General features: G+C 49.8%; 1 protein-coding gene across 4 annotated transcripts; it reads left to right on the forward strand.

Annotated features, from left to right (window-relative positions):
* The first annotated feature begins 1,061 nt into the window (after window positions 1-1,061).
* On the forward strand, window positions 1,062-27,388 carry LOC120028925 (smoothelin-like protein 2). Of its 4 annotated transcripts, none has more exons than XM_038974197.1 (10): window positions 1,062-1,196; window positions 1,641-2,373; window positions 22,650-22,731; window positions 22,841-23,083; window positions 23,198-23,260; window positions 23,372-23,438; window positions 23,579-23,722; window positions 24,034-24,154; window positions 25,323-25,474; window positions 26,405-27,388. In XM_038974197.1, exons 2-10 carry the CDS (start codon window positions 1,675-1,677, stop codon window positions 26,529-26,531), a joined length of 1,698 nt encoding a protein of 565 aa, XP_038830125.1. In that variant the 5' UTR covers window positions 1,062-1,196; window positions 1,641-1,674; the 3' UTR covers window positions 26,532-27,388. The 4 variants fall into 4 exon arrangements, with proteins under 4 accessions (XP_038830125.1, XP_038830123.1, XP_038830122.1 ...); XM_038974195.1 differs by having other exon boundaries at window positions 1,063-1,206; window positions 24,031-24,154; XM_038974194.1 differs by having other exon boundaries at window positions 1,063-1,196; window positions 24,031-24,154.

Below are 27,388 nucleotides of genomic sequence, written 5' to 3' on the forward strand. Positions count from 1 at the left end.
GTAGACTGTGGTTCCTGTGGTGGCTGGTTGTTGTGTCTCAGCCAAGCAGACTTACATAAGACCTTGGGTATGAGGGAGGTAGGGAATTACGGATGGAGGGATGTCCAGGGTGGACAGTCAGTCTGCCATCGTAAATCACCCCCCCCCAAGCCACCTCTCCAACCCCCTGTGTTTACAGTAAACAGTGGGGTGGAATGTAAAGTTATTTGTGTCTGTTCGTCTGCTCTCATTGTGATGGTGGTGCAGGACAGTGTTAGTCCCAGCCACCCATCCAACCATCCCAGCCAGACCCCCACTCACTCACTCTCCAATCTGATATGGAATGTTTGCTCTGCTAGGGTCCTGTTACGCGGGGGAGGGGAAGAGAAGAGGGGTGCAGCCCTACCCTTCACTCACCAGGCTCAAACCCAGCTACCCACTTTGACAATACAATTTTAGCAATAATTGTTCACATCACAATACAACTATACAATTGAATACTGACAGAGACAGGCATTTTCCACTACTTGGATGTTCTGTTTCACAGATTACCTGAAGTCAATCATTATCTTGCCCGTCAATCTCTCTCTCATTAAATGTAATCTCACAAGTTTATTTGTCCTGTCTTATCTCTCTTATCTTGTCCACCCACCTATAATAATACAATTAGAGAGAAAGAGAGAGGGAGGGAAAAGACAGAGGCATGGGGGGGGAAGAAAGCGTCAGTTTCCCCCTGATGTATGACAGCACTGCTAAAAGAGGGAGACAGCCGGCGGGATTGACAAGACTTGGAACCGAAAGAAATTAGATCAGAGAGAGAAAGATGGAGAGAGAGAGAATGCTGCTTGAACGTCCTGCTGTTAAAAGTTCACTCGGTGAGAGAATGACACAAATACACTAGGAGGAGGAGGAGGAGGAGGAGGACGAGAGGTGGGAAAGGCAACATCAACACAGATGATTCCTTCCAACAGTTCACCGAGTGCTGGGAGGGATAAAGAGGAAATCTAGCCCGCCTCCGTCTCTCTCTCTCCCTCCTTCTCACTTTCCCTCCCTCCTCTCTCCTCTGTATGCCTGCTCCCTCCCCCTGACCAGTGGAGAAGAGGGAGATTAACCTGAGTGAGTGTGTGAGAGAGAGGAGTGTTTAAAGCCGGGCAGAGCAGAGCAGACACTCATAGCTGGCCAGCGCTGAGGGGGAATACTATATTGGAGCTCGAGAGGTGAACTTACGTATGGGTTACTACTAACTCTATCTGTCTCTGTCTCTCTGTTTCTCTGTCTCTGTCTCTGTCTCTGTCTGTCTGTCTGTCTGTCTGTCTGTCTGTCTGTCTGTCTGTCTGTCTGTCTGTCTGTCTGTCTGTCTGTCTGTCTGTCTGTCTGTCTGTCTGTCTGTCTGTCTGTCTGTCTGTCTGTTTGTCTGTCTCAGACACACACACACACTGTACTCACGAAAACTAAGTTACAATTACCTCACTGGTTTAATTCTCAACAGCCTTGTCACATGCCTGGCTTCAACACAGATTGTATCTTTTTACTTTTCTCCTGATTCACTTCACGTCTTTCAGAGTCTGTCATGTTTGAATAGTGTTTGCTTTTCGAGGGACCTCAGTATGGTCATTCGGTGTGTCAGAGCAGCCTGATAAATGTGAGCTTTGACTCGGCAGGATAGTGGACACCCTGAGGGACCTCCTGGAGCGCATGGGACCTGACAGTTCAACTGCAGCTGACAAGACTGACTCCTCCCCAATCTCCATTCAAAGTGTGTGTGTCTGGGACACTCAGACAGGAGGAGGGAGCAGCCCCAGAGAGAGCAGAGAAGACCCAGTAAGGAACACAGCGACTGGAGGCAGCGGAGCAGAGATGGACGCAGGTCCTCTGACAGCCGAGGGAGAGGGCTCCTCTCCGGAGGGCGAGACGGTGTGCTCCGCGCTCGCCCGCTACGAGGCCACACTGAGGGATGCCGTGCGTGAGATCCACGTGGACGTAAGCGCCTTCAAGCAGGGCGTGGAGCGCCGTCTAGTGGAGGCTACGGCCCACGCCAGCGAGGGCCCCCTAGGCCTGGCTGTGGCCCAGCTGCAGCAGGAGAACCGGCAGCTCCGGAGCCAGCTGGAGGCCCTTAAACATCAGGTGGAGCTCCTCACTGGGATAATGTGCGACAGAGGCGCCCTGATGACCAACAACAACAACAACCAGCACCAGCCAGCGTCCTTCCAGGCCCAGACACACAGCAGCAGCCAGGGGAGGGCGAGCCCCCAGTCCCCCTCCACATCCCCCACCTGCCCTGCTGGTGGCCCCAGTATGGGAGCCCTGACCGGGTCAGCCTTGGGCTCGGCCTCCAGCCCCACTGCCACCCGCTTCTCCAGCCGAGCTACCTTCGCTGTGTCCAGCAAGACTAACGTGAGTTTTATTAAATCATTTTTTATTATTTCACCTTTATTTAACCAGGTAGACCAGTTGAGAACAAGTTCTCATTTACAACTGCGACCTGGCCAAGATAAATCAAAGCAGTGTGACAAAAACACAGTTACACATGGGCTAAACAAACATACAGTCAGTAACACAATAGAAAAATCTGTATACAGTGTGGGCAAATGAAGTAAGGAGGTAAGGCAATAAATAGGCCAATAGTGGTGAAGTAATTACAATTTAGCAATTTACACTGGAGTGATATGTGCAGATGAGGATGTGCAGGTAGAAATACTGGTGTGCAAAAGAAAAACTAAAACAAATATGGGGATGAGGAAGGTAGTTGGTTGGATGGGCTATTTACAGATGGGCTGTGTACAGCTGCAGCGATCGGTAAGCTGCTCTGACAGCTGACGCTTAAAGTTAGTGAGGGAGATATAAGTCTCCAACTTTAGTGATTTTTGCAATTCATTCCAGTCATTGGCAGCAGAGAACTGGAAAGAAAGGCGGCCAAAGAGGTGTTGGCTTTGGGGATGACCAGTGAAATATACCTGCTGGAGCGCAAGCTACGGGTGGGTGTTGCTATGGTGACCAGTGAGCTGAGATAAGGCGGAGCTTTACCTAGCAAAGGCTTATAGATGACCTGGAGCCAGTGGGTTTGGCGACGAATATGAAGTGAGGGCCAGCCAACGAGAGCGTACAGGTCGCAGTGGTGGGTAGTATATGGGGCTTTGGTGACAAAACAGATGGCACTGTGATAGACTGTATCCAATTTGCTGAGTAGAGTGTTGGAGGCTATTTTGTAAATGACATCGCCAAAGTCAAGGATCGGTAGGATAGTCAGTTTTACGAGGGTATGTTTGGCAGCATGAGTGAAGGAGGCTTTGTTGCGAAATAGGAAGCCGATTCTACATTTAACTTTGGATTGGAGATGTTTAATATGAGTCTGGAAGGAGAGTTTACAGTCTAGCCAGACACCTAGGTAGTTATAGTTGTCCACATATTCTAAGTCAGAACCGTCCAGAGTAGTGATGCTAGTCAGGAGGGCGGGTGCGGGCAGCGAACGGTTGAAGAGCATGCATTTAGTTTTACTATCATTTAAGAGCAGTTGGAGGCAACGGAAGGAGTGTTGTATGTTGTTGAAGCTCGTTTGGAGGTTTGCTAACACAGTGTCCATAGAAGGCCCAGATGTATACAGAATGGTGTCGTCTGCGTAGAGGTGGATCAAAGAATCACCTGCAGCAAGAGCGACATCATTGATATATACAGAGAAGAGAGTCGGCCCGAGAATTGAACCCTGTGGCACCCCCATAGAGACTACCAGAGGTCCGGACAACAGGCCCTCCGATTTGACACACTGAACTCTATCTGAAAAGTGGTCATTCAGCTTTATACACTGGGGAGACTGGGTTGGGGTTATGGCGAACATAGAGATACATTAGAGCATTAGACTATGTTGTGAACCTCCAGTAATCTAATGAAAGGGTTGTATTTAATTCTGTGGTGGTGACAGTATGTGGTTCTGAGAGACTGTCAAGATTGTGCAATGATTCATCCAGACTCCAGAGTGTGTTTATACTAAATCATGATATTGGGGGTTGAATAGACTTTCTTGGCCACTTCACTGAGATGATGTCAGAGCTTTGACAGCGGTGGGGAAACTCGGGTCATATTCAACTTAATATTTAAACACACGAGCGGAGTAGATACCAGATGAAAGCAATCAGGATCATTTCCCATCGCTGAACATTTTTGGTCGAAGTAATTGCTTATTTTAATGTCCGTCCAGCCTCTGCAGTCTGAGAAAGAAGCTGTTCTTGTAGCGTTAGATCTTCTCTTTCCTGAGAGTGATAGATCCTCGGAAGAATATACCTCTCCCTTTCTCTCTCTCTCTCTCTCTCTCTCTCATGAATGGTTCTTTTGCGCTCATATACTGCTATCATGCTGCTGACAACATGTTGCTCGAGAATCTTCTCCCACTATTCTCTTTGTTGAGTGGCACCACAGCTTGCGCAACCTTTTTTGAATGGATTCAATCGTGTCCTTCAGTTTTACGAGCAACAATAAACACAGTACATTGTTTCTCACTTACCCCTATCCAGACATTCATTGGGACATTTGACTAATATGAGGGATTGAAAGACAAAACACGTGTACTTTGTTACAGTTGACGAAATGCTAACGCTGTCTATGTTGGTCAGTTCTAAGGTCCAGTACAGTTTGACACTTGTTGATGAGGTTTGGGTGGGAACTCAGTGATAAGTCTGGGAAAGTTACCCTCTTAGTCCTTGGTGTATTGTAAACCACAGTAGTGTCTGTTTGAAAAGTCTGAGGTTTCTCTTGACTGTATCCCAACACAAGGCCCTAAGGCTATGCTGCTTTGGAAACTACAACGGTAACATTCACCCTTTTATAAGGTCAATATTCAGATTTCCTCTTTATTTGATTCCAAATCATTCCTCTCGGCTCTGAGGTTCTTTGTTGTGTCTTGGTTGTAAACTCACAGCAGCTTTCTGCAAACTAACCCTTGACGGTCTGGCACGGATGTTGACTGTTAACTGTGACTGCTCACCCACAGCCGTAGACGCAACAAACACACACACGTACACAGCATGTATGCAAATGACTGATGTCATGCACCTCATCTTAACAAAGTATGTTGTAAAGCATCTGAGGATTCTTATCTGATGTAAATATGTCGGTTCGTATGAAACAGAGGTTCTTTGTTTCTCATAACAGATTGTTGGAGAGCCCCCTTTTTGTGGCCAAAACTTTTTTCTTCAAATTTCCCAACAACCAGACAGATTGGATCATAATACTGTAGAAAACTAATGTGAGTTCCTCATCTATTGATCCAATTCATTCATTCTAGTGAATATTTACATGTACCCGGAACTCAACAGGGAGACACTATCCTATTCAGATTTCCCCTACAGCCCCATCAACACCTTTCAGCTTCAATGGCCATGTCTACACTTGACACTTACATGCGACTTCTGCTATCAGAGTACGAAGATTGCATTGAAAAGACAGGTCTAGACGCAGAAAAGTCGCATTAAGGTCGGATTGTGTTCAGATCTCCCTAACCTCCTGAGGTGGTTAGGGAGATCTGAACACAATCCGACCTTAATGCGACTTTTCTGCGTCTAGACCTGTCTTTTCAATGCAGTCAGGGAAGCATTGTGTGCGGATTTCTCCTCGGTCTGGACGCAACCAGGCTACTGAAAGCGCATACAGTGGGCGACGTCATCAGCTCTCCACCCACAAGTCTCCAGAAAAGAGCACACTTTTTCATTAAACGTTGGAGGAAATACATTCCTAGCATGTGAGAAACGTGTTTGCTGGTGTAACAGTTTAACTTTCGTCCGTTCCCTCGCTCGAACCAGGGACCCTCTGCACACATCAACAACAGTCACCCACGAAGCATCATTACCCATCGCGCCACAAAAGCCGCGGCCCTTGCAGAGCAAGGGGAACAACTACTTCAGGTCTCAGAGCGAGTGACGTCACCCGATTGAAACACTATTAGCGCGCACCACCGCTAACTAGCTAGCCATTTCACATAGGTTACACTGGCCTCATAAATGCTAGCCAGCTAGCTTATTTAGAAAAAACGATATTTTTGTTTGCTAGAGTTATGCTAACATGTTTGCCATCTCTTTAGCTTTGCTAGTTAGCATGCTGGCTAGTTTGAGGTTAGCTGGCAAGTTAGCTTCAGTAGTTGGCTACTGCCATTAAGTTGTTGTTGTTGTGTAATCAGATTTAGCCTGTTCCACCGTTTGCAGAATGCTAACTGCATTTGAATATAGTGTGGGAAAAGGGAATCCGGACACAATGTGGACACAGTAGACACATTTAAATGTAGGTGTAGACGTGTTTGGAATACCATGACCAGAACTCCATGATCAGAATACAAAAGCTGCATGAACTGTCAAGTCTAGACACAGCCAATGAGAGATAGAGAAAGACTGTACAGTATGTTGACTTCGTAAAGACCGATGGGGCTGTTTCAGCAGGTCTGAGGGAGGGAGCCGATTGCGCTGAGGACCTCCAGGCACATCTGAAGATGGTTTTGCAGCCCTGGAGTTAAGCGTCACCCCACTGAGAGAGCACAGCCAATTGGGATGTGTGCGGGCCTGCACTTTCACTATAGGGTTGGTTACAGTACATCCCCACCGGGTGCTTGACTGTGCCTTGGACACCTGACACTCTGATGCAGATAGATATGAGTCTCTCTCTCTCGCTCTCTCAATCTCTCTTTCTTTTTTTCTGTCTTTTTTTCTCTCTTTCTCTTTCTCTCTCCTCTCAATCTCTTTCCTTTTTTTTCTCTGACTTCCCACCTCTCGTTCCCTCCCTATTTTTCTCTCTCTTTTTACTCGCTCCCTCTCTCTCTCTTTTTACTCCCTCTCTCTCTCTCTCTCTGTTATGCAGATGAATGAGGACCCAAAAGCGACTTAACAAAAACAGAGTCTTTATTCCAGATTTAAACAAAACGGTACTCCTGGATATATCTTAGATGACACCTGCTCACACGCAGCATCTGATGAAGGCAAAAACACGACAGGGCGGAACCAGGACACAGAACAGCAAACATCAAACAAAGATCCGACAAGGACAGAAGCGGAAAACAGAGGGAGAAATAGGAACTCTAATCAGAGGGCAAAATAGGGGACAGGTGTGAAAGATTAAATGAGGTAGTTAGGAGAATGAGGAACAGCTGGGAGCAGGAACGGAACGATAGAGAGAGAGCGAGAGAGGAAGAGAGGGAGGGGAAGAGAGAGGGAAAGAACCTACTAAGACCAGCAGAGGGAGACAAATGGAAGGGAAGCACAGGGACAAGACATGATAATCAAATGACAAAACATGACAGTACCCCCCCACTCACCGAGCGCCTCCTGGCGCACTCGAGGAGGAACCCTGGCGGCAACGGAGGAAATCATCAATCAACGAACGGTCCAGAACGTCCCGAGATGGAACCCAACTCCTCTCCTCAGGACCGTAACCCTCCCAATCCACTAAGTACTGGTGACCACGTCCCCGAGAACGCATGTCCATGATCTTCCGTACCTTGTAAATAGGTGCGCCCTCGACAAGGACGGAAGGGGGGGAGGGAAGACGAACGGGAGCGCGAAGAAAAGGCTTGACACAAGAGACATGGAAGACAGGGTGGACGCGACGAAGATGTCGCGGAAGAAGCAGTCGCACAGCGACAGGATTGACGACCTGAGAGACACGGAACGGACCAATGAACCGCGGAGTCAACTTGCGAGAAGCTGTCGTAAGGGGAAGGTTACGAGTGGAAAGCCACACTCTCTGACCGCAACAATACCTAGGACTCTTAATCCTACGTTTATTGGCGGCTCTCACAGTCTGCGCCCTGTAACGGCAAAGTGCAGACCTGACCCTCCTCCAAGTGCGCTCACAACGTTGGACAAAAGCCTGAGCGGAGGGAACGCTGGACTCGGCGAGCTGGGACGAGAACAGAGGAGGCTGGTAACCAAGACTACTCTGAAACGGAGATAGCCCGGTAGCAGACGAAGGAAGCGAGTTGTGAGCGTACTCAGCCCAGGGGAGCTGTTCTGCCCAAGACGCAGGGTTTCGAAACGAAAGGCTGCGTAAAATGCGACCAATCGACTGATTGGCCCTTTCTGCTTGACCGTTAGACTGGGGATGAAACCCGGAAGAGAGACTGACGGAAGCACCGATCAAACGACAGAACTCCCTCCAAAACTGTGACGTGAATTGCGGACCTCTGTCTGAAACGGCGTCTAACGGAAGGCCATGAATTCTGAACACATTCTCAATGATGATTTGTGCCGTCTCCTTAGCGGAAGGAAGCTTAGCGAGGGGAATGAAATGTGCCGCCTTAGAGAACCTATCGATAACCGTAAGAATCACAGTCTTCCCCGCAGACGAAGGCAGACCGGTAATAAAGTCTAAGGCGATGTGAGACCATGGTCGAGAAGGAATGGGAAGCGGTCTGAGACGACCGGCAGGAGGAGAGTTACCTGACTTAGTCTGTGCGCAGTCCGAACAAGCAGCCACGAAACGGCGCGTGTCCCGCTCCTGAGTAGGCCACCAAAACCGCTGGCGAATAGAAGCAAGCGTACCCCGAACACCGGGGTGGCCAGCTAACTTGGCAGAATGAGCCCACTGAAGAACAGCCAGACGAGTAGAGACAGGAACAAACAGAAGGTTACTAGGACAAGCGCGCGGCGACGCAGTGTGAGTGAGCGCTTGCTTTACCTGTCTCTCAATTCCCCAGACAGTCAACCCGACAACACGCCCTTCAGGGAGAATCCCCTCGGGGTCGGTAGAAACCACAGAAGAACTAAAGAGACGGGATAAGGCATCAGGCTTGGTGTTCTTATTTCCCGGGCGATAGGAAATCACGAACTCGAAACGAGCGAAAAACAACGCCCAACGAGCTTGACGTGCATTAAGTCGTTTGGCAGAACGGATGTACTCAAGGTTCTTATGGTCAGTCCAAACGACAAAAGGAACGGTCGCCCCCTCCAACCACTGTCGCCATTCGCCTATGGCTAAGCGGATAGCGAGCAGTTCGCGGTTACCCACATCATAGTTGCGTTCCGATGGCGACAGGCGATGAGAAAAGTAAGCGCAAGGATGAACCTTATCGTCAGACTGGAAGCGCTGGGACAGAATGGCTCCCACGCCCACCTCTGAAGCGTCAACCTCGACAATAAATTGTTTAGTGACGTCAGGAGTAACAAGGATAGGAGCGGATGTAAAACGCTTCTTGAGGAGATCAAAAGCTCCCTGGGCGGAACCGGACCACTTAAAGCAAGTCTTGACAGAAGTCAGAGCTGTGAGAGGGGCAGCCACTTGACCGAAATTACGAATGAAACGCCGATAGAAATTAGCGAAACCGAGAAAGCGCTGCAACTCGACACGTGACTTAGGGACGGGCCAATCGCTGACAGCCTGGACCTTAGCGGGATCCATCTGAATGCCTTCAGCGGAAATAACAGAACCAAGAAAAGTGACAGAGGAGACATGAAAGGCGCACTTCTCAGCCTTCACGTAGAGACAATTCTCTAAAAGGCGCTGGAGTACACGTCGAACGTGCTGAACATGAATCTCGAGTGACGGTGAAAAAATCAGGATATCGTCAAGGTAAACGAAAACAAAGATGTTCAGCATGTCTCTCAGTACATCATTAACTAATGCCTGAAAGACAGCTGGAGCATTAGAGAGACCGAACGGCAGAACCCGGTATTCAAAATGCCCTAACGGAGTGTTAAACGCCGTTTTCCACTCGTCCCCCTCTCTGATGCGTACGAGATGGTAAGCGTTACGAAGGTCCAACTTAGTAAAGAACCTGGCTCCCTGCAGCATCTCGAAGGCTGACGACATAAGGGGAAGCGGATAACGATTCTTAACCGTTATGTCATTCAGCCCTCGATAATCCACACAGGGGCGCAGAGTACCGTCCTTCTTCTTAACAAAGAAAAACCCCGCTCCGGCGGGAGAGGAAGAAGGCACCACGGTACCGGCGTTGAGAGAAACAGACAGATAATCTTCGAGAGCCTTACGTTCGGGAGCCGACAGAGAGTATAGTCTACCCCGAGGGGGAGTGGTCCCCGGAAGGAGATCAATACAACAATCATACGACCGGTGAGGAGGAAGAGAGTTGGCTCTGGACCGACTGAAGACCGTGCGTAGATCATGATATTCCTCCGGCACTCCTGTCAAATCACCAGGTTCCTCCTGAGTAGAGGGGACACAAGAAACAGGAGGGATAGCAGACATTAAACACTTCACATGACAAGAAACGTTCCAGGATAGGATAGAATTACTAGACCAATTAATAGAAGGATTATGACATACTAGCCAGGGATGACCCAAAACAACAGGTGTAAAAGGTGAACGAAAAATCAAAAAGGAAATGGTCTCACTGTGGTTACCAGATACTGTGAGGGTTAAAGGTAGTGTCTCACATCTGATACTGGGGAGAGAACTACCATCTAAGGCGAACATGGGCGTGGGCCTCCCTAACTGTCTGAAAGGAATGTCATGTTTCCGAGCCCATGCTTCGTCCATAAAACAACCCTCAGCCCCAGAGTCTATCAAGGCACTGCAGGAAGCAGCCGAACCAGTCCAGCGTAGATGGACCGACAAGGTAGTACAGGATCTTGATGGAGAGACCTGAGTAGTAGCGCTCACCAGTAGCCCTCCGCTTACTGATGAGCTCTGGCCTTTTACTGGACATGACATGACAAAATGTCCAGCAGAACCGCAATAGAGACAAAGGCGGTTGGTGATTCTCCGTTCCCTCTCCTTAGTCGAGATGCGAATACCTCCCAGCTGCATGGGCTCAGTCTGAGCTGATGGGAGAAGATGGTTGAGATGCGGAGAGGGGAAACACCGTTAACGCGAGCTCTCCTCCACGAGCTCGGTGACGAAGATCTACCCGTCGTTCTATGCGGATGGCGAGTGCAATCAAAGAGTCCACGCTGGAAGGAACCTCCCGGGAGAGAATCTCATCCTTAACCTCAGCGTGAAGTCCCTCCAGAAAACGAGCGAGCAACGCCGGCTCGTTCCAGTCACTGGATGCAGCAAGAGTGCGAAACTCTATAGAGTAATCCGTTATGGATCGATCACCTTGACATAGGGAAGCCAGGACCCTGGAAGCCTCCTTCCCAAAAACTGAACGATCAAAAACCCGTATCATCTCCTCTTTAAAGCTCTGATAATCGTTAGTACACTCAGCCCTTGCCTCCCAGATAGCTGTGCCCCACTCCCGAGCCCGACCAGTAAGGAGTGATATGACGTAGGCGATCCGAGCTCTCTCTCGTGAGTATGTGTTGGGCTGGAGAGAAAACACAATATCACACTGGGTGAGAAAGGAGCGGCACTCAGTGGGTTGCCCAGAGTAACATGGTGGGTTATTAACCCTAGGTTCCGAAGACTCGGAAGACCAGGAAGTAACAGGTGGCACGAGACGAAGACTCTGAAACTGTCCTGAGAGGTTGGAAACCTGAGCGGCCAGGGTCTCAACGGCATGACGAGCAGCAGACAATTCCTGCTCGTGTCTGCCGAGCATTGATCCCTGGATCTCGATGGCAGTGTTGCGAGAATCCGTAGTCGCTGGGTCCATTTTGGTCGGATCTTTCTGTTATGCAGATGAATGAGGACCCAAAAGCGACTTAACAAAAACAGAGTCTTTATTCCAGATTTAAACAAAACGGTACTCCTGGATATATCTTAGATGACACCTGCTCACACGCAGCATCTGATGAAGGCAAAAACACGACAGGGCGGAACCAGGACACAGAACAGCAAACATCAAACAAAGATCCGACAAGGACAGAAGCGGAAAACAGAGGGAGAAATAGGAACTCTAATCAGAGGGCAAAATAGGGGACAGGTGTGAAAGATTAAATGAGGTAGTTAGGAGAATGAGGAACAGCTGGGAGCAGGAACGGAACGATAGAGAGAGAGCGAGAGAGGAAGAGAGGGAGGGGAAGAGAGAGGGAAAGAACCTACTAAGACCAGCAGAGGGAGACAAATGGAAGGGAAGCACAGGGACAAGACATGATAATCAAATGACAAAACATGACACTCTCTCTCTCTCTCTCTTTTCTCTCTCTTTCTCTCTCTCTATAGAGCCCTCTGGTCCTGACTGGGCCGTGTTTTTATGCAGTCTTACGTGGCTGAGCACAGTTCATCAGAAGTTCCCCTCGGTCCCTTTGAGCACACACCAGCTCCCCCAGAGTCTGAGGAGGACAGGTAGTGGGTTTCACTGGGATAATTTGATACTTCTCTCAATAGAGAAACTATGAGCCTCTACCACTGTGCTGGTCAAGGCTGCTGCTCTGACAATACTAGACAGGAATCCTCCTCCTCCCTCCTCCTCCCTCCTACTGCTCATCCTCCACAGCCACCTACGTCCGTCAGTCTGTCCGGTCTCTGCCGAGGAGTCACACAATGCTGCCTGTCGCCAATTACTCCACCATAGCTGCTGTCTGAAAGGGCTATTGTGTCGACATTCTGCCTCATTTGAAGTACATTGACCGAGGAGGGGATTAAGAGGAGAGGGTCACCCAGGACCCAGCCATCCCCAGACTCCACACTCTGGGCTTCAGGAATGAGTCAGGGCCCCCTCCAACACTCCTCCTTCCTCCCCTCCTCTCACAGACCTCCTCTTCACCTCTGCTCCACTTGTAGCATGCGTCAGAATTCACTCAAGTACTCTCAGACACAGGCATGCTTTCACAGACAGACCACACCTGCATACCTCCAACCTCACGTTCGCTACATTCCTCGGTGTACTCCCGTTGAGGAGAAGAAAAGATGAAGATGATAGATGAAGATGATCTGGATCGATTCCACCCAGGTCACAATGTTATCTTTGACAGTTAACGTAACTACATAACACAGGACCACAGTGTGAATCCTTAGGTACCTCACTGTCCTGCCCTGGGCTGGGTTGTGTTCATGGGGGCTGTGTGTGTGTGTGCGTGCCTGGTTGCGTACGTCCGTGCGCGTGTGTGTGTGTGTGTCTTCTCTCAGACTGAGGCATCTTCAGGGCATGTGAACCAACGGGGTGGGACGTGTGTGTGTGAGACTTTATCAGTGGAAACTACGTCAGAGCACGCTCACACTGTCACCGCAGACACAGACACACACCGCGAACGTACTGTACAAACAACCCCCACTGCGTCCTGCCCTCAACACACCTCCAACGGTAGGATCCCATTGCGTACACTAAACACACACATACTATTATACAGTACACATGGAGAGGACTTCTAAAGAGGAGCTGAGCACAGGTTTTATTATCAAAACCCCTCAAATCAGCTGAAAGCCAACGCTCCCTGTCACTGCTACACGTAAAATCCACCCCCCGTCACACACACACACACACAATACACCACCATCATATACTCTCTCCGCTCCCTACAATACAGGACCCGCGCTATTAACATTACTCAACCACCGTCTTCTGCACTGCTGCTCAAACATGCAATTACTAACAGACTGCTTGGTTTACCTTGCAGTGCCATAGGTGCGTGTGTTCGTCACAGTCTAGTATAGTCTGATGGATAGATTGTATGAATGGGGGGGGGGGGGGAAGCATTCATCCTGCTCCAAACCAAATGACTGTTTGTGATGGTTGGCTCACGATGTGCACGTATGCACACAGCAGTGGAGGCTGCTGAGGTGAGGACGGCTCATAATAAGGGCTGGAACGGAGCAAATGGAATGGCATCAAACATGGTAAACATGGTAAACATGGCTCTCAACCTTCGCCTCTCCCGATGTCCGTACGGGAGTTGCAGCGATGGGACAAGACTGTAACTACCAGTTGGGGAGAAAAAGGGGTAAAAGTAGCAGATCTCTCCACTCGGGCCGTAAAAGGCGAGAAACATGATGGGAGCAACTCAGCAACATCAAACAGCTCCACCTCCGCTTCTTTTTCACTATTAAAATGGTCACATTCTCAGAATATGTCTTTTGAGCTTAATTAGAATGGTATATGCCTTTTTGTTTTACGTGCCTGAGTTGGAAGTTTCCATCACAAGTCTTTCAAGAGCACTTCAAATCTTTGTGTGTGGGTGCGTGTGCTTGTGTGTGTGGGTCTGTGTGTGTGTGTGTGTGTGTGTGTGTGTGTGTGTGTGTGTGTGTGTGTGTGTGTGTGTGTGTGTGTGTGTGTGTGTGTGTGTTTGTGTGTGTGTATCCCCATGATAAATACGCTTGACATTTACAGCACAGCCACAGAGACTCCCCTCCCAAATTCATAGCTCTCTCACAATGGAACAGGGTCTTTTATTCTCTGCCTCTCTGTGTGTCCCCTGCCTTGGCCAGGCCATCCAGCCCAGAGCTCCAGATTCCTGGCACAAACCCCTCAGCATAGTTATTAATACAGTGGAGCTCAGCCTGAGAGAGAGAGAGAGACGTACATTTCCTCAGTGAAAACAATGTACTGAGCAAATGTCAAATTGGCTTTTTAACAAATTACCATACGACAGACCACGTATTCACCCTGCACACCCTATTTGACAAACAAACAAAACAAAACAAAGGCAAAGTCTTCTTATGCTTTGTTGATTTCCAAAATGCTTTCGACTCAATTTGGCATGAGGCTCTGCTATACAAATTGATGGAAAGTGGTGTTGGGGGAAAAACATACAACATTATAAAATCCATGTACACAAACAACAAGTGTGAGGTTAAAATTGGCAAAAAACACACACATTTCTTTCCACAGGGCCGTGGGGTGAGACAGGGATGCAGCTTAAGCCCCACCCTCTTCAACATATATAGCAACGAATTGGCGAGGGCACTAGAACAGTCTGCAGCACTCGGCCTCAGCCTACTAGAGTCTGAAGTCAAATGTCTACTGTTTGCTGATGATCTGGTGCTTCTGTCCCCAACCAAGGAGGCCCTACAGCAGCACCTAGATCTTCTGCACAGATTCTGTCAGACCTGGGCCCTGACAGTAAATCTCAGTAAGACACAAATAATGGTGTTCCAAAAAAAGGTCCAGTTGCTAAGACCACAAATACAAATTCCATCTAGACACCATTGCCCTAGAGCACACAAACTATACATACCTCGGCCTAAACATCAGCACCACAGGTAACTTCCACAAAGCTGTGAACGAGCTGAGAGACAAGGCAAGAAGGGCCTTCTATGCCATCAAATGGAACATAAAATTTGACATACCAATTAAGATCTGGCTAAAAATACTTGAATGAGTTATAGAACCCATTGCCCTTTATGGTTGTGAGGTCTGGGGTCCGCTCACCAGCCAAGAATTCACAAAATGGGACAAACACCAAATTGAGACTGCACGCAGAATTCTGCAAAAATATCCTCAGTGTACAACATAAAACCCCAAATAATGCATGCAGAGCAGAATTAGGCCGATATCCGCAAATTATTAAAATCCAGAAAAGAGCCGTTAAGTTATACAACCACCTAAAAGGAAACGATTCCCAAACCTTCCATAACAAAGCCATCACCTACAAAGAGATGAACCTGGAGAAGAGTCCCCTAAGCAAGCTGGTCCTGGGGCTCTGTTCACAAACAGACCCCACAGAGCCCCAGGACAGCAACACCATTAGACCCAACCAAATCATGAGAAAACAAAAAGATAATTACTTGACACATTGGAAAGAATTAATAAAAAAACGGAGCAAACTAGAATGCTATTTGGCCCTAAACAGAGAGTACACAGTGGCAGAATACCTGACCACTGTGACTGACCCAAACTTAAGGAAAGCTTTGACTATGTACAGACTGTGAACATAGCCTTGCTATTGAGAAAGGCCGCCGTTGGCAGACCTGGCTCTCAAGAGAAGACAGGCTATGTGTACACTGCCCACAAATGAGGTGGGAACTGAGCTGCACTTCCTAACCTCCTGCCAAATGTATGACCATATTAGAGACACATATTCCCTCCGATTACACAGATACACAAAGAATTCAAAAACAAAACATATTTTGATCAACTCCCATATATATAGGGGAGTTTATCGAGAGAGAGAGAGAGAGAGAGAGAGAGAGAGAGAGAGAGAGAGAGAGAGAGAGAGAGAGAGAGAGAGAGAGAGAGAGAGAGCAAAAGAGAGAGCAAAAGAGAGAGAGCGAGAGAGGCCAGAGTCAGGGGTGAAGGGGGCTTGAGAGAGGCATGCGAGCAGGGCTGGGTTGGCTGGCCGGCCGCTCCCCTCCCAGGCTGCCCCTGGCTTTCCTAATTACTTCCAGACAATGCCCTGTATTTCCCATCGCCGTGGTTACAGGTTCCACTGCCCTCTACATTCATTGTTGGCCGTGGGTCTCGTAGGTAGGGAGAGAGAGGGAGGACTCGGAGGGAGGGAGGACTCAGAGGGAGGGAGGGAGGACTCGGAGGGAGGGAGGGAGGGAGAAAGAGGGAGGACTCGGAGGGAGGGAGAGAGAGGGATGACTCGGAGGGAGGGAGGGCGGGAGGGAGGGAGGGAGGGAGGACTCGGAGAGAGAGGGAGGGAGGGAGGGAGGGAGGGAGGGAGGGAGGGAGGGAGGGAGGGAGGGAGGGAGGGAGGACTCGGAGAGAGGGAGGGAGGGAGGGAGGGGGAGGGAGGGAGGACTCGGAGAGAGGGAGGGAGGGAGGGAGAACTCGGAGGGAGGGAGGACTCAGAGAGAGAGAGGGAGGGAGGGAGGGAGAAAGAGGGAGGACTCGGAGGGAGGGAGGGAGGGAGGGAGGGAGGGAGGGAGGGAGGGAGGGAGGGAGGGAGGGAGGGAGGGAGGGAGGGAGGGAGGGAGGGAGAGGGAGGACTCGGAGAGAGAGAGGGAGGGAGGGGGAGGGAGGGAGGGAGAAAGAGGGAGGGAGGGAGAAAGAGGGAGGACTCGGAGGGAGGGAGAGAGAGGGATGACTTGGAGGGAGGGAGGGAGGGAGGGAGGGAGGGAGGGAGGGAGGGAGGGAGGGAGGGAGGGAGGGAGAGGGAGGACTCGAGGAGAGAGGGAGGGAGAGAGAGGGAGAGAGAGAGGGAGGGAGAGAGAGGGAGGACTGGGAGAGAGGGAGGGAGGGAGAGAGAGGGAGGACTCGGAGAGAGGGAGGGAGGGAGGGGGAGGGAGGACTCGGAGAGAGGAAGGGAGAACTCGGAGAGAGGGAGAAAGGGAGAGGGAGGTAGGACTCGGAGAGAGAGAGGGAGGGAGGGAGAGAGAGGGAGGACTCAGAGAGAGGGAGGGAGAGGGAGGACTCGGAGAGAGGGAGGGAGAGGGAGGGAGGACTCGGAGAGAGGGAGGGAGGGGGAGGGAGGGAGGGAGGGGGAGGAAGGGAGGACTCGGAGAGAGGGAGGGAGGGATGGAGGGAGAGGGAGGACTCGAAGGGAGAGACAGGGAGGACTCGGAGGGAGGGAGAGAGAGGGAGGACTCGGAGGGAGGGAGAGAGAGGGAGGGAGAGGGAGGACTCGGAGAGAGAGGGAGGGAGGGTGAGGATGGGAGAGGGAGGGAGGACTCAGAGAGAGGGAGAGAGAGGGAGGACTCAGAGAGAGAGAGGGAGGACTCGGAGGGAGAGAGAGAGGGAGGACTCGGAGGGAGGGAGAGGGAGGGAGGACTCGGAGAGAGGGAGAGAGAGGGAGGACTCGGAGAGGGGGAGAGAGGGAGGGAGGGAGAGGGAGGGAGAGAGAGGGAGGACTCGGAGAGAGGGAGGGAGGGAGGGAGAGAGAGGGAGGACTCGGAGAGAGGGAGGGAGGGCGAGAGATGGAGGACTCAGAGAGAGGGAGAGAGGGAGAGAGGGAGGACAGAGAGGGAGAGAGAGGGAGGACTTGGAGAGAGGGAGGGCGGGAGAGAGAGGGAGGACTCGGAGAAAGAGGGAGGACTCTGAGGGAGGGAGAGAGAGGGATGACTCGGAGGGAGGGAGGGAGGGAGGGAGGGAGGGAGGGAGGGAGGGAGGGAGGGAGGGAGGGAGGGAGGGAGGGAGGGAGAGAGGGAGGGAGGGAGGGAGGGAGGGAGAGAGAGGGAGGGAGGAGAGAGGGAGGGAGAGAGAGGGAGAGCGTGAGAGAGGGAGGGAGAGAGAGGGAGAGCGTGAGAGAGGGAGGGAGGGAGAGAGAGGGAGGGCTCGGAGAGAGGGAGGGAGGGAGGGGGAGGGAGGACTCGGAGAGAGGGAGGGAGAACTCGGAGAGAGGGAGAGAGGGAGAGGGAGAGGGAGGTAGGACTCGGAGAGAGAGAGGGAGGGAGGGAGAGAGAGGGAGGACTCAGAGAGAGGGAGGGAGAGGGAGGACTCGGAGAGAGGGAGGGAGAGGGAGGGAGGACTCGGAGAGAGGGAGGGAGGGAGGGAGGGGGAGGGAGGGAGGGAGGGGGAGGAAGGGAGGACTCGGAGAGAGGGAGGGAGGGATGGAGGGAGAGGGAGGACTCGAAGGGAGAGACAGGGAGGACTCGGAGGGAGGGAGAGAGAGGGAGGACTCGGAGGGAGGGAGAGAGAGGGAGGGAGAGGGAGGACTCGGAGAGAGAGGGAGGGAGGGTGAGGATGGGAGAGGGAGGGAGGACTCAGAGAGAGGGAGAGAGAGGGAGGACTCAGAGAGAGAGAGGGAGGACTCGGAGGGAGAGAGAGAGGGAGGACTCGGAGGGAGGGAGAGGGAGGGAGGACTCGGAGAGAGGGAGAGAGAGGGAGGACTCGGAGAGGGGGAGAGAGGGAGGGAGGGAGAGAGAGGGAGGACTCGGAGAGAGGGAGGGAGGGAGGGAGAGAGAGGGAGGACTCGGAGAGAGGGAGGGAGGGCGAGAGATGGAGGACTCAGAGAGAGGGAGGGAGGGAGAGAGAGGGAGGACAGAGAGGGAGAGAGAGGGAGGACTTGGAGAGAGGGAGGGCGGGAGAGAGAGGGAGGACTCGGAGAAAGAGGGAGGACTCTGAGACGGGGAGGTAGGACTCAGAGAAAGAGAGGGAAATAGTGTTTGTTTTATTATTATTATTTATTATATATATATTATATTTATACATTTTCAAACAGACAGACAACAACAGCAAACGTATAGTATGAATTAGTGTTTGTATTAGACTTGTTTGCACTGGTTTGACTCAACACTTTTCATGCAGCCATACTGTATGGACTAGAGAGGGTGTGCTGTTTTTGGTGAGCGTCAGATCGGAGCACGTGTCCTAGCACCTCCTAACTTAGCTGATTGAATCATCAGACAGTCATGTCATATCACCAGGTTTTATTGATTTGTTTTGGTGTCGGGAGGCTGGGACACCGATGTCTTGCACAGCTGGTGCCTTGTAACCCGAGAGCGTACTACTAAACCTCTTGGATCTTGGAGATGTCGAAGTTATTGAGTCCTGCTGTCCTGGGGAGTCGGTCCCATCTCCCTTCCCTTACGCTCTCTCAATCTTACATGGCCTTCCGCATCACACACACACACATCCTACATGTCTTTCTGCGGCACGCACACACAATCTTACATTCTTACACAATCTTACATGCGTCACACTCTCAATGGTACATGGTCTTCCGTGACATCCAGCCCCTGACCGGAACATAAGGTTATCTTATCTGTACGCCAGTGACATTGGGGTATATCTACTCTTAACCTTTGACAGTGTTTTATGGACCCTGCCTTGTGACTGAAACCCTGGAAATTCCCAGTAACAGAGGAGAGATCCTGAAGCAGGTTTAAAGGGGGATTAGAGGTGGGAGGCTCGCTGAAGCCCTTGAGAGGAATGCTGTTGCTGCTGGGTTGTGTGTGTGTGTGTGTGTGTGTGTGTGTGTGTGTGTGTGTGTGTGTGTGTGTGTGTGTGTGTGTGTGTGTGTGTGTGTGTGTGTGTGTGTGTGTGTGTGTGTGTGTGTGTGTGTGTGTGTGTGCTCGGCCAAACAGCCTCGCTCCCACAAACACCCATCAGATAAGGCAGGGGCCCCTGTAAAGAAAGTGTTCAAAGGGCCCCCCTCGTTTCTGTAGGACCAAGGCGCCGACCTGGGTCTCCCTGCTAAATTGCAGGCTTTGTGGGTCTTTTGAAAGAACAGGTGGTTTTGTGTGTCTCTCCCTCCATGAGGACTTCCCTGTTCTACAAGGAAATTACAGAGCAAAGACCCCTTTTATACCTGTGATGAGAGGCCCACTATAAATGTACTGTCTGCTTGCTCTGAACAGCTCTGATGGCTGTGTGTGTGTGTGTGTGTGTGTGTGTGTGTGTGTGTGTGTGTGTGTGTGTGTGTGTGTGTGTGTGTGTGTGTGTGTGTGTGTGTGTGTGTGTTCGCGCGCATGTGTGTATGCTTGCGGTATATGTGTGTGTGTTGGTGTTGTTCATTTGACTTTAGAAGGGGGTGCAGAGTTAGTTAATATGTGATAATGTACTGTACCCGCCTGGATGAGTAATGTACCTTTTTAGTCCCAATATATTTCTATCCCTCTAATTGTCTTACTAAATGATCATGAAGGTACATTGAAAGCATGTGTTTGCATGCTGTTTACCACAGTCTACTGTAGCATTGTTAATACATAGATATTTCCTCCTATTGTGTTTGGAAACTGAGACCGCTATGTTGTGAAGCGTTTATAGAACAACGTCCTGTATTGGAAAGGATTGGTATGTGATCAATGGAAAATGTCAATATTCCTATTAGTGAGGCTTATTGTATGGAAGGGTGGTGTTGTCCATAAGAGCTGGCTATCTTTGTTTCTGTGCCCAACACTGTGCCCAACACTGTGCCCAAAATCCCGAGTGACACATACTGTCATACCCCCACCCAAATCAACCCCCCAGCCCAGTTCTCTCACAACATGCCCCCCATTGTCTTCATGTTCCATTCCGCAACCACTCAATACGCTGCACCCCTTCATTGAACCGTCGTCGAAACTGCAAGACTCGCAATATAACAATCCACTTAGATTATCTGTTTGCACATCAACATTTCTATGGCGTGTTGCCAGGAGGGACATGGGACAGCTGTGATATTTACACCCACATGAAAGTGCCATGTGCCTGGGAGAACCCACTGTCCCACTCTACTACCACCACCACCAGTTACCATCTGTATTCAGTCTCATACCCTTGAATGCTGTGTTGGCCCTGATGCTTTTTGTCCGTACTCTGCTGAACAAGGTCGGAGAGAGGGGGAGGGAGGGAGAGGGAGAGGGAGGGAGAGAGGGAGGCGTTTAGGAGTGGGGTTACAGTCTTGCTGAATGGGGAGATTCTAATGTAGTTATCCACTCTCAGGTCAGGTGTGCCTCCCTAGGGAGAAGAGAGAGTGGAGGCTCCTAGAATGGCTACATTGTTGATCCAGTGTGCCCACTAGCACTGCTTCTAAGACAATAAAGACATAGAGACTGAGAAACTGAACACACAGGACAGGGGGTTTCATCTTTGATCCAGCCCTGCAGGCTAAGACTGACCCCCTCCCCCCCCCTTTCTCTCGTGAGTCTGTGTAGCAGACTGAGGGCTTTTCCACATTTCCTACATCCTTTCACGATTTCCTCCAAATATTTTATAGTTCCCCACTGATAATACAATGACGCACTCTCAGGGACCGGGGGATTTGTTGTTCCAGTGAGGCGGAGAGAAGGGCTGTTGTGTGCCCCTGCCTGTGTTGTGTGGAGAATTGGTGTCTGTGGGTGTTGCTCTGTGGGGTGTCCCTTGATTCCTGGTCCTCCTCTTAAATATAGATTTGAAAAGTGCCTTCCTTTTGTTGTCCATCAAATTCAGCTGCAGAACTATTTGACGTTAACTTTGGTCCAAGATCAGATAAAACCGAGGGTACCCTCTACGTTCGATCGTTGTTATCCTAATAGATCTGCCTACTTGTATCTTCAGGCCCAGAGCACCACAGTCTCACACACATGTCTGGTGGCCCATTCAGACAGGAGGAGAAGCGTGGCTTAGTACAGAAAGTTTCCATGGCTGGGACACACCAAGCCAGGAGGAGCTTGGGTTTCAGCCAGAGCATCAGGGTTGATCAGGGCTCAGGGGCTTCCATGGTTCAGTGGGGGAAATTTGTCTCCCTCCATCACCTTCTCCCAGTGGGACAGCCAGCTGTTCCCAGCTCCCTTCGGCCCTCCTAATGCAGCAACACACACACACACACACACACACACACACACACACACACACACACACACACACACACACACACACACACACACACACACACACACACACACACACACACACACACACACACAACCCAGCAGCAACAGCATTCCTCTCTGCTGAGGTCACCTGGCTCCTCTCTCCCCTACAGCTCAATTACTGACTTTATTTTCACTGGGAGGAATGTACCCTTTCTTTGATAATAACTGTATATAATAACTTGTATTGTATGTGTGTGTGCGCATGTGTTAGTGTGGGTGTGCGTGCCTAAGTGCATACATGCATGTGTGAGTATGTGTGAGAGCGAGAAAGGGCAAGAAAGAGCAAGTCAGAAACATTACACATCCTCCACAGACAAATCACACAGCCCTCAGTCACTTCCTGGTTGTCTTCCTGAAAGGCTCCTCTGTGGATTGGCTGGTTAGTCAGGCACACCGTGTACTGAGTGCCAGTCACATACTAATGAAAGTAATAGATCTGGTGCGGTAGTAACGTTGTAGGGGGATTTTACAAGATAAATACGGAACAAGAATGTTCCTTGGCCATGGATGCCATGAATGGGAACTTGAAACATGTCAGCACTTTGAAATGACTTGATCTGATCATGTCTCGGATAACATGCATATTTTGGCATCCAAAAGTTGTTCACGTGTTTTAAAGGGCCTGTCATCAAAATAGAAGATACTGTGACACCTGAGTAGTCTGGGTTGGGGTGTTCATGTGATTCTCTCTCTGTGTCCTGTAGAGTATTGAACGTGAGGAGCCAATAGAGGTGGATCCAGCCCCTGTATCCCCTGGACTGGAGAATGGACACTCTACTGACCCAGGTAATGACTGCTCTATTCTCTACCATCTCAGCTACAGTAGAAATACAGCCAAACTTACCAACCATGTACTGTATGAGGGGATTTATTTTCTCAATGCTTGTCCAATCAGAAAACTCGACAGTGTCACATGGAAAAAGCTCGCCAGCCAATAACAACGTCCCGTATGAAAACACGGCCCCTGTTGCCATGCGGATGCCCCACCTACCCATCAAAGCCACAACCAAAACGGCTGACCCCTCAGTTATGAAGAGCGAATCTCCCACCAGTCCTGTACGCTCTCAGCCCTCGCCTGTGTCAGAGCCTACTGACAACAACCAGCCTCAAGCCATCCCAGAATCCCCCATTCAACCAGGTAAGAGGCACCAGACATCAGCTAAAAGCTCTTGACTTCCATATCTTTCTCTGGTTCTTCTGATCCATAAGCCATAATACCCTTTGAAACACTCTTTGTCTTTTTGCTGTTTAGTGTCTTCTATGAAGACATGGACCCCCAGTCTCAGCCGAGGTCTGGGCTCTCCTCGACTGTCAGGTAAGAGGGATCTATCAAGTCAGGCCTGTTACTAGAACTGGAACATACCAGACTCACACAATGTTTTATTCCCACAGTTTCCTTATCTGTTCATTGATTTGTCATTTGCAGAAAAGTCCTTGTCCGCTCCCCTAAAGTCAGTGACTTACTCTGGCCTCATCCAACACAACACAGACCGGTGAGTGAACTATTCTTTACTCAGTCCTAGAGAATTGAGATAGTCCATGCTTTAACCAACATGCCATAACCCACTTGCCATTTCGAATGGCCTCATTGTGGCCCAAGATGTGTGACACTCCTCTGTTCTCCTTCCCGCAGGGTGGAAGATGTGAGCGGGGACATGCCCTTTGGCAGGGGAGTTGAGCGGAGGCGGGAGCTGGTGAGGTCACAGACATTGCCGCGCAACCTTGGTGCTCAGGCCCGCCGGTCCATCTTTGAGAAGCTGGATTCTGAAGCCAGCAGGTACCACCGTCTCTCCTGCCACCATCATCTCTCTTTCTATGCCATCCATCCCTAAACTGATATGTCCTCTCCTTTTCCCTTGTATTATCCCTCCTTTCTTCTGGGTAATTCTTAACTCATACTTCGGTTGCGTCCCAATTCTCTACACTTGCACTCTCTCTCTCTCTCTCTCTCGAATTTAACAATGGTGGAAAAACACCACTCAACCACGGGGAGTGTGCAAGTGTACAGTTCAGGAGAGAATAGGGACACGACCTCTGTCATGTTTGCTGGCTCATCTTGTTGACCCCTGTCCCCTCTCCTCTCAGTAGGCCCAAGCCCATGGACTCCAAGCCCAAGCTGAAGCGTTCTCAGAGCTTTGGTGTGTCCAGCGCCAGCAGCATCAAGCAGATTCTTCTGGAGTGGTGCCGCTCCAAAACCATAGGATACCAGGTGAGACTGTGGTGACAGAACACAGCTACACACCGGAACAGAGTCCTGGGCCGTATTCACAAACCACCTCAGAGTAGAGGCTGATCTAAGATCAGGTCCACCCGTTATGAATACACCTCTATAGCAGCCAGTAACAAAGATGATGAATATGGAACTGTCATCTGGTCACCTGAAATGGATCCACTACACAGGAGCAGTCTTTTGTCATTTTTGCTAGCTCCTGAAGAGGGCATTAAAATAACTCTCCTGGTTTCTCCATGGGTTAAACCATTAGCACATAGTGGAGCGTTGATGTGTTGATGAGAAGCAACTTGCCATAGTTATGCTGCATACTGAACTAAGCGTATTATTGTAGTATATTGTGTGTGTGTGTGTGTGTGTGTGTGTGTGTGTGCGTGTGTGTGTGTGTGTGTGTGTGTGTGTGTGTGTGTGTGTGTGTGTGTGTGTGTGTGTGTGTGTGTGTGTGTGTGTGTGTGTGTGTGTGTGTGTGTGTGTGTGTGTGTGTGAGAACATGCATATCCGTGTCTGCATGTGTGAGTGTTTGAGTTACGGCTCATTTCTAGGGCTGTTGGCTTCACTCTGCCATGCACTCTGCAGCAGCAGCTGTGCCAGTCTGTCCATGTGGCTCTGGTTAAACAGAGAGCTGTCACGGGCCAAGGCCGTCCCCGCAGAGCAAACAGCACCGGCCGATTCCCGCAGGCAGCTCCTCCTCACACTCAAATTAGAGACCTGACTGGCGCTCAACAAACATGACAAGTTGTATTTTCCCACTGACACGCTGAGGTTTTTATAGGCTAGGCTAAGGACACAAAAACCGTGAAATTACACAGTTCTGAAATCATGTCCAATTGGAGAGAAAGAGAGAGAGACGCAGGTAGAGGAATTGAGGATAAAGAACCATTCAGGATTCCTCTTCTGTTTTCCACATTATGACAGTTGGACCGACAGAGAAACCTAGGAGAGGTCATTTCATAAAGTTAGAATAGGTAGCCAATCATTTTTATCGTTTTTTTTTTGTATGTATGGTTTATTCTTACGCCTCTTTTATAGTATCTCCGTATTCCACCACTAAACACATGTGCAAATACACCACACACACTCAGAGACATTTACAGTCCAGACACGCACACACAACCACACACTCCTAACTCTGTTTCGCCGTCCCCAGAACATAGACATCCAGAACTTCTCGACCAGTTGGAGTGACGGCATGGCCTTCTGTGCCCTGGTCCATTCCTTCTTCCCCACTGAGTTTGACTACAACGTGCTGACGCCTGCCGACCGCAAACACAACTTTGAGCTGGCCTTCGGAACAGCGGAGTAAGTGACTTTTACATTGTAATACGCGTTATGTATACGTTCTGTATTTCTGAGCATCATACACACATCCATGCACTTCTGTCTTGAATCATGTTGGAACGAATCATCCATTCATTATGTAGGAACATTGTAAGATCATCTCAGTGGGACAATGTTTTATGTATCGGGCCTATTCACCTGCATTTCCAATGTCGCTCTCCTCTTGGTTTGGTCAAGCTATGGACACTACAATGCTGTGCTTGATATGAAGGCAATCCCAAGTTACCTGTGTAGATACATTTAGAGTCACAGTGTCCCTGGCCACCATACAAGTAGAAATAACATTAACGGAATCACCTTCAGATTCCATTAATAGCGTTGATACATAGAACATTGTAGCACTGAGATGACCTTACAATGTTTCTGTTGCATCTTGGTAACGAGTGTCTCCAGCCCACACGTTAAGCCAGCGAGGCAGCCGCTGCCAGAGAATACCCTCTCCTCGGTCCCCGCAGTAACCGCCTCTTCCCTCTGCTCTGCTTCCATCCGCCTCCCCTCACATTCCTCCAGCCTGACCTCACTACCGAGAACACCGCTGCTGCAGCACAGCGTCCCGTAGTCCTGCTGACACATGGATACATGCAAAACACAGACAAAATATAGATCAGAACCATGTGTGCCTCTAGCCACGTACAGAGAGAGTTCTAACACATGAGCTTTTGTACAATACCCCAAATTAGTCAACATAGTTCCATGTGATCTATTTGCCTGATCCCGGGTCTGTTTGTCTTGTCTTACCAACCACACCGAATTATCATAGATATGAGTTGGGGAAAACAGTTCAAACAGATCTGGGATCAGGCTAATGAACGATCAGCCCCTTTAACTAAGGAATGACATTGATAGTCCTGGTCTCCTCCTGACTTGTGCCGTGCCCTCTGTCTGATTCAGGGAGAAGGCGGGCTGTGACCGGCTCATCGAGGTGGACGATATGATGGTGATGGGGCGCAAGCCGGACCCCATGTGTGTCTTTACCTACGTCCAGTCCATGTACAACCACCTGCGCAAGTTTGAGTGATGAACGATGACCTGGCAGCTACTCGACGACATCACCGCCCCACCACCACTACCACCACCACTACCACCACTCTCTTGCCTTCAGGGACAGCAGCAATGCACACTGAGAGACGACACTTCCCCCTGCTGTAATGGACAGATTATTACATGTATTTCTCCAGTTTGAGAAATGTTTCACTCTGCCATGTTGAGTGCTCAGTGTGGCTGGGTGGGGATTCCCTGAAAGTTCTGTGTTATGTTTCAGAGAGAGAGGAAGGATCTTTCTCCCTTTTTTTTGGTGACCGACCATGTTTAAGGCTTATATTGGCACAGTTGCTGTTTGAGAGAATGGGACAGGTTGCGGAATGAACTCTTTGCTGGGGAGAAAACCTAGTCCCTTTGAAGAAGCTGCAAGAGGACTTGAACAGTAGGCCTATAACACTGGACCAAGGACAAAGGACTAAGGATCCAGAGGATTGACACTGTGGATCAGTCTACATACCATGTTATCATCATTTGGTTCCTTCTAGAGTTGTATTTGTTCAGGCCTCATTTACTTTATTGTTCCACTGTGGTTTTCTCAGACCCGAATGTGTCTACAAAAGGCCTTGCATTGCAGCACAATAGAAAAGCTATACCAAAGTGTGCCTTTACATCAGCCGAACAGAGGAACCAAAGTACACTCACTATAAAGTTGAAGGGTATGCTATTTAACGAGCTAGAAGTGCAAAGATTAACTGCACATATGTACCCACGAGATGCAAATGTAAAACGGCCTATGTTCATAGTGTTATTGCTATGGTTGTGATGTTTATTTTATTTTCATAGACAAAAAAAAAGACAAAGAAATCCTGAATAAATTGTTACTTGTTTCACACA

Source organism: Salvelinus namaycush, chromosome 34 (genome assembly GCF_016432855.1).
Source record: "Salvelinus namaycush isolate Seneca chromosome 34, SaNama_1.0, whole genome shotgun sequence".
Classification (NCBI taxonomy): Eukaryota; Metazoa; Chordata; class Actinopteri; order Salmoniformes; family Salmonidae; genus Salvelinus; species Salvelinus namaycush.

Excerpts from the sequence above, each read along its gene's own strand:
- LOC120028925 (XM_038974195.1), top strand. The coding sequence starts at position 1,675 with ATGGGACCTGACAGTTCAACTGCAGCTGACAAGACTGACTCCTCCCCA. Across the intron at positions 23,723-24,030 it reads CTGGATTCTGAAGCCAGCAG|TAGGCCCAAGCCCATGGACT; the intron begins GTACCACCGTCT and ends CTCTCCTCTCAG. Across the intron at positions 24,155-25,322 it reads CCAAAACCATAGGATACCAG|AACATAGACATCCAGAACTT; the intron begins GTGAGACTGTGG and ends CGCCGTCCCCAG.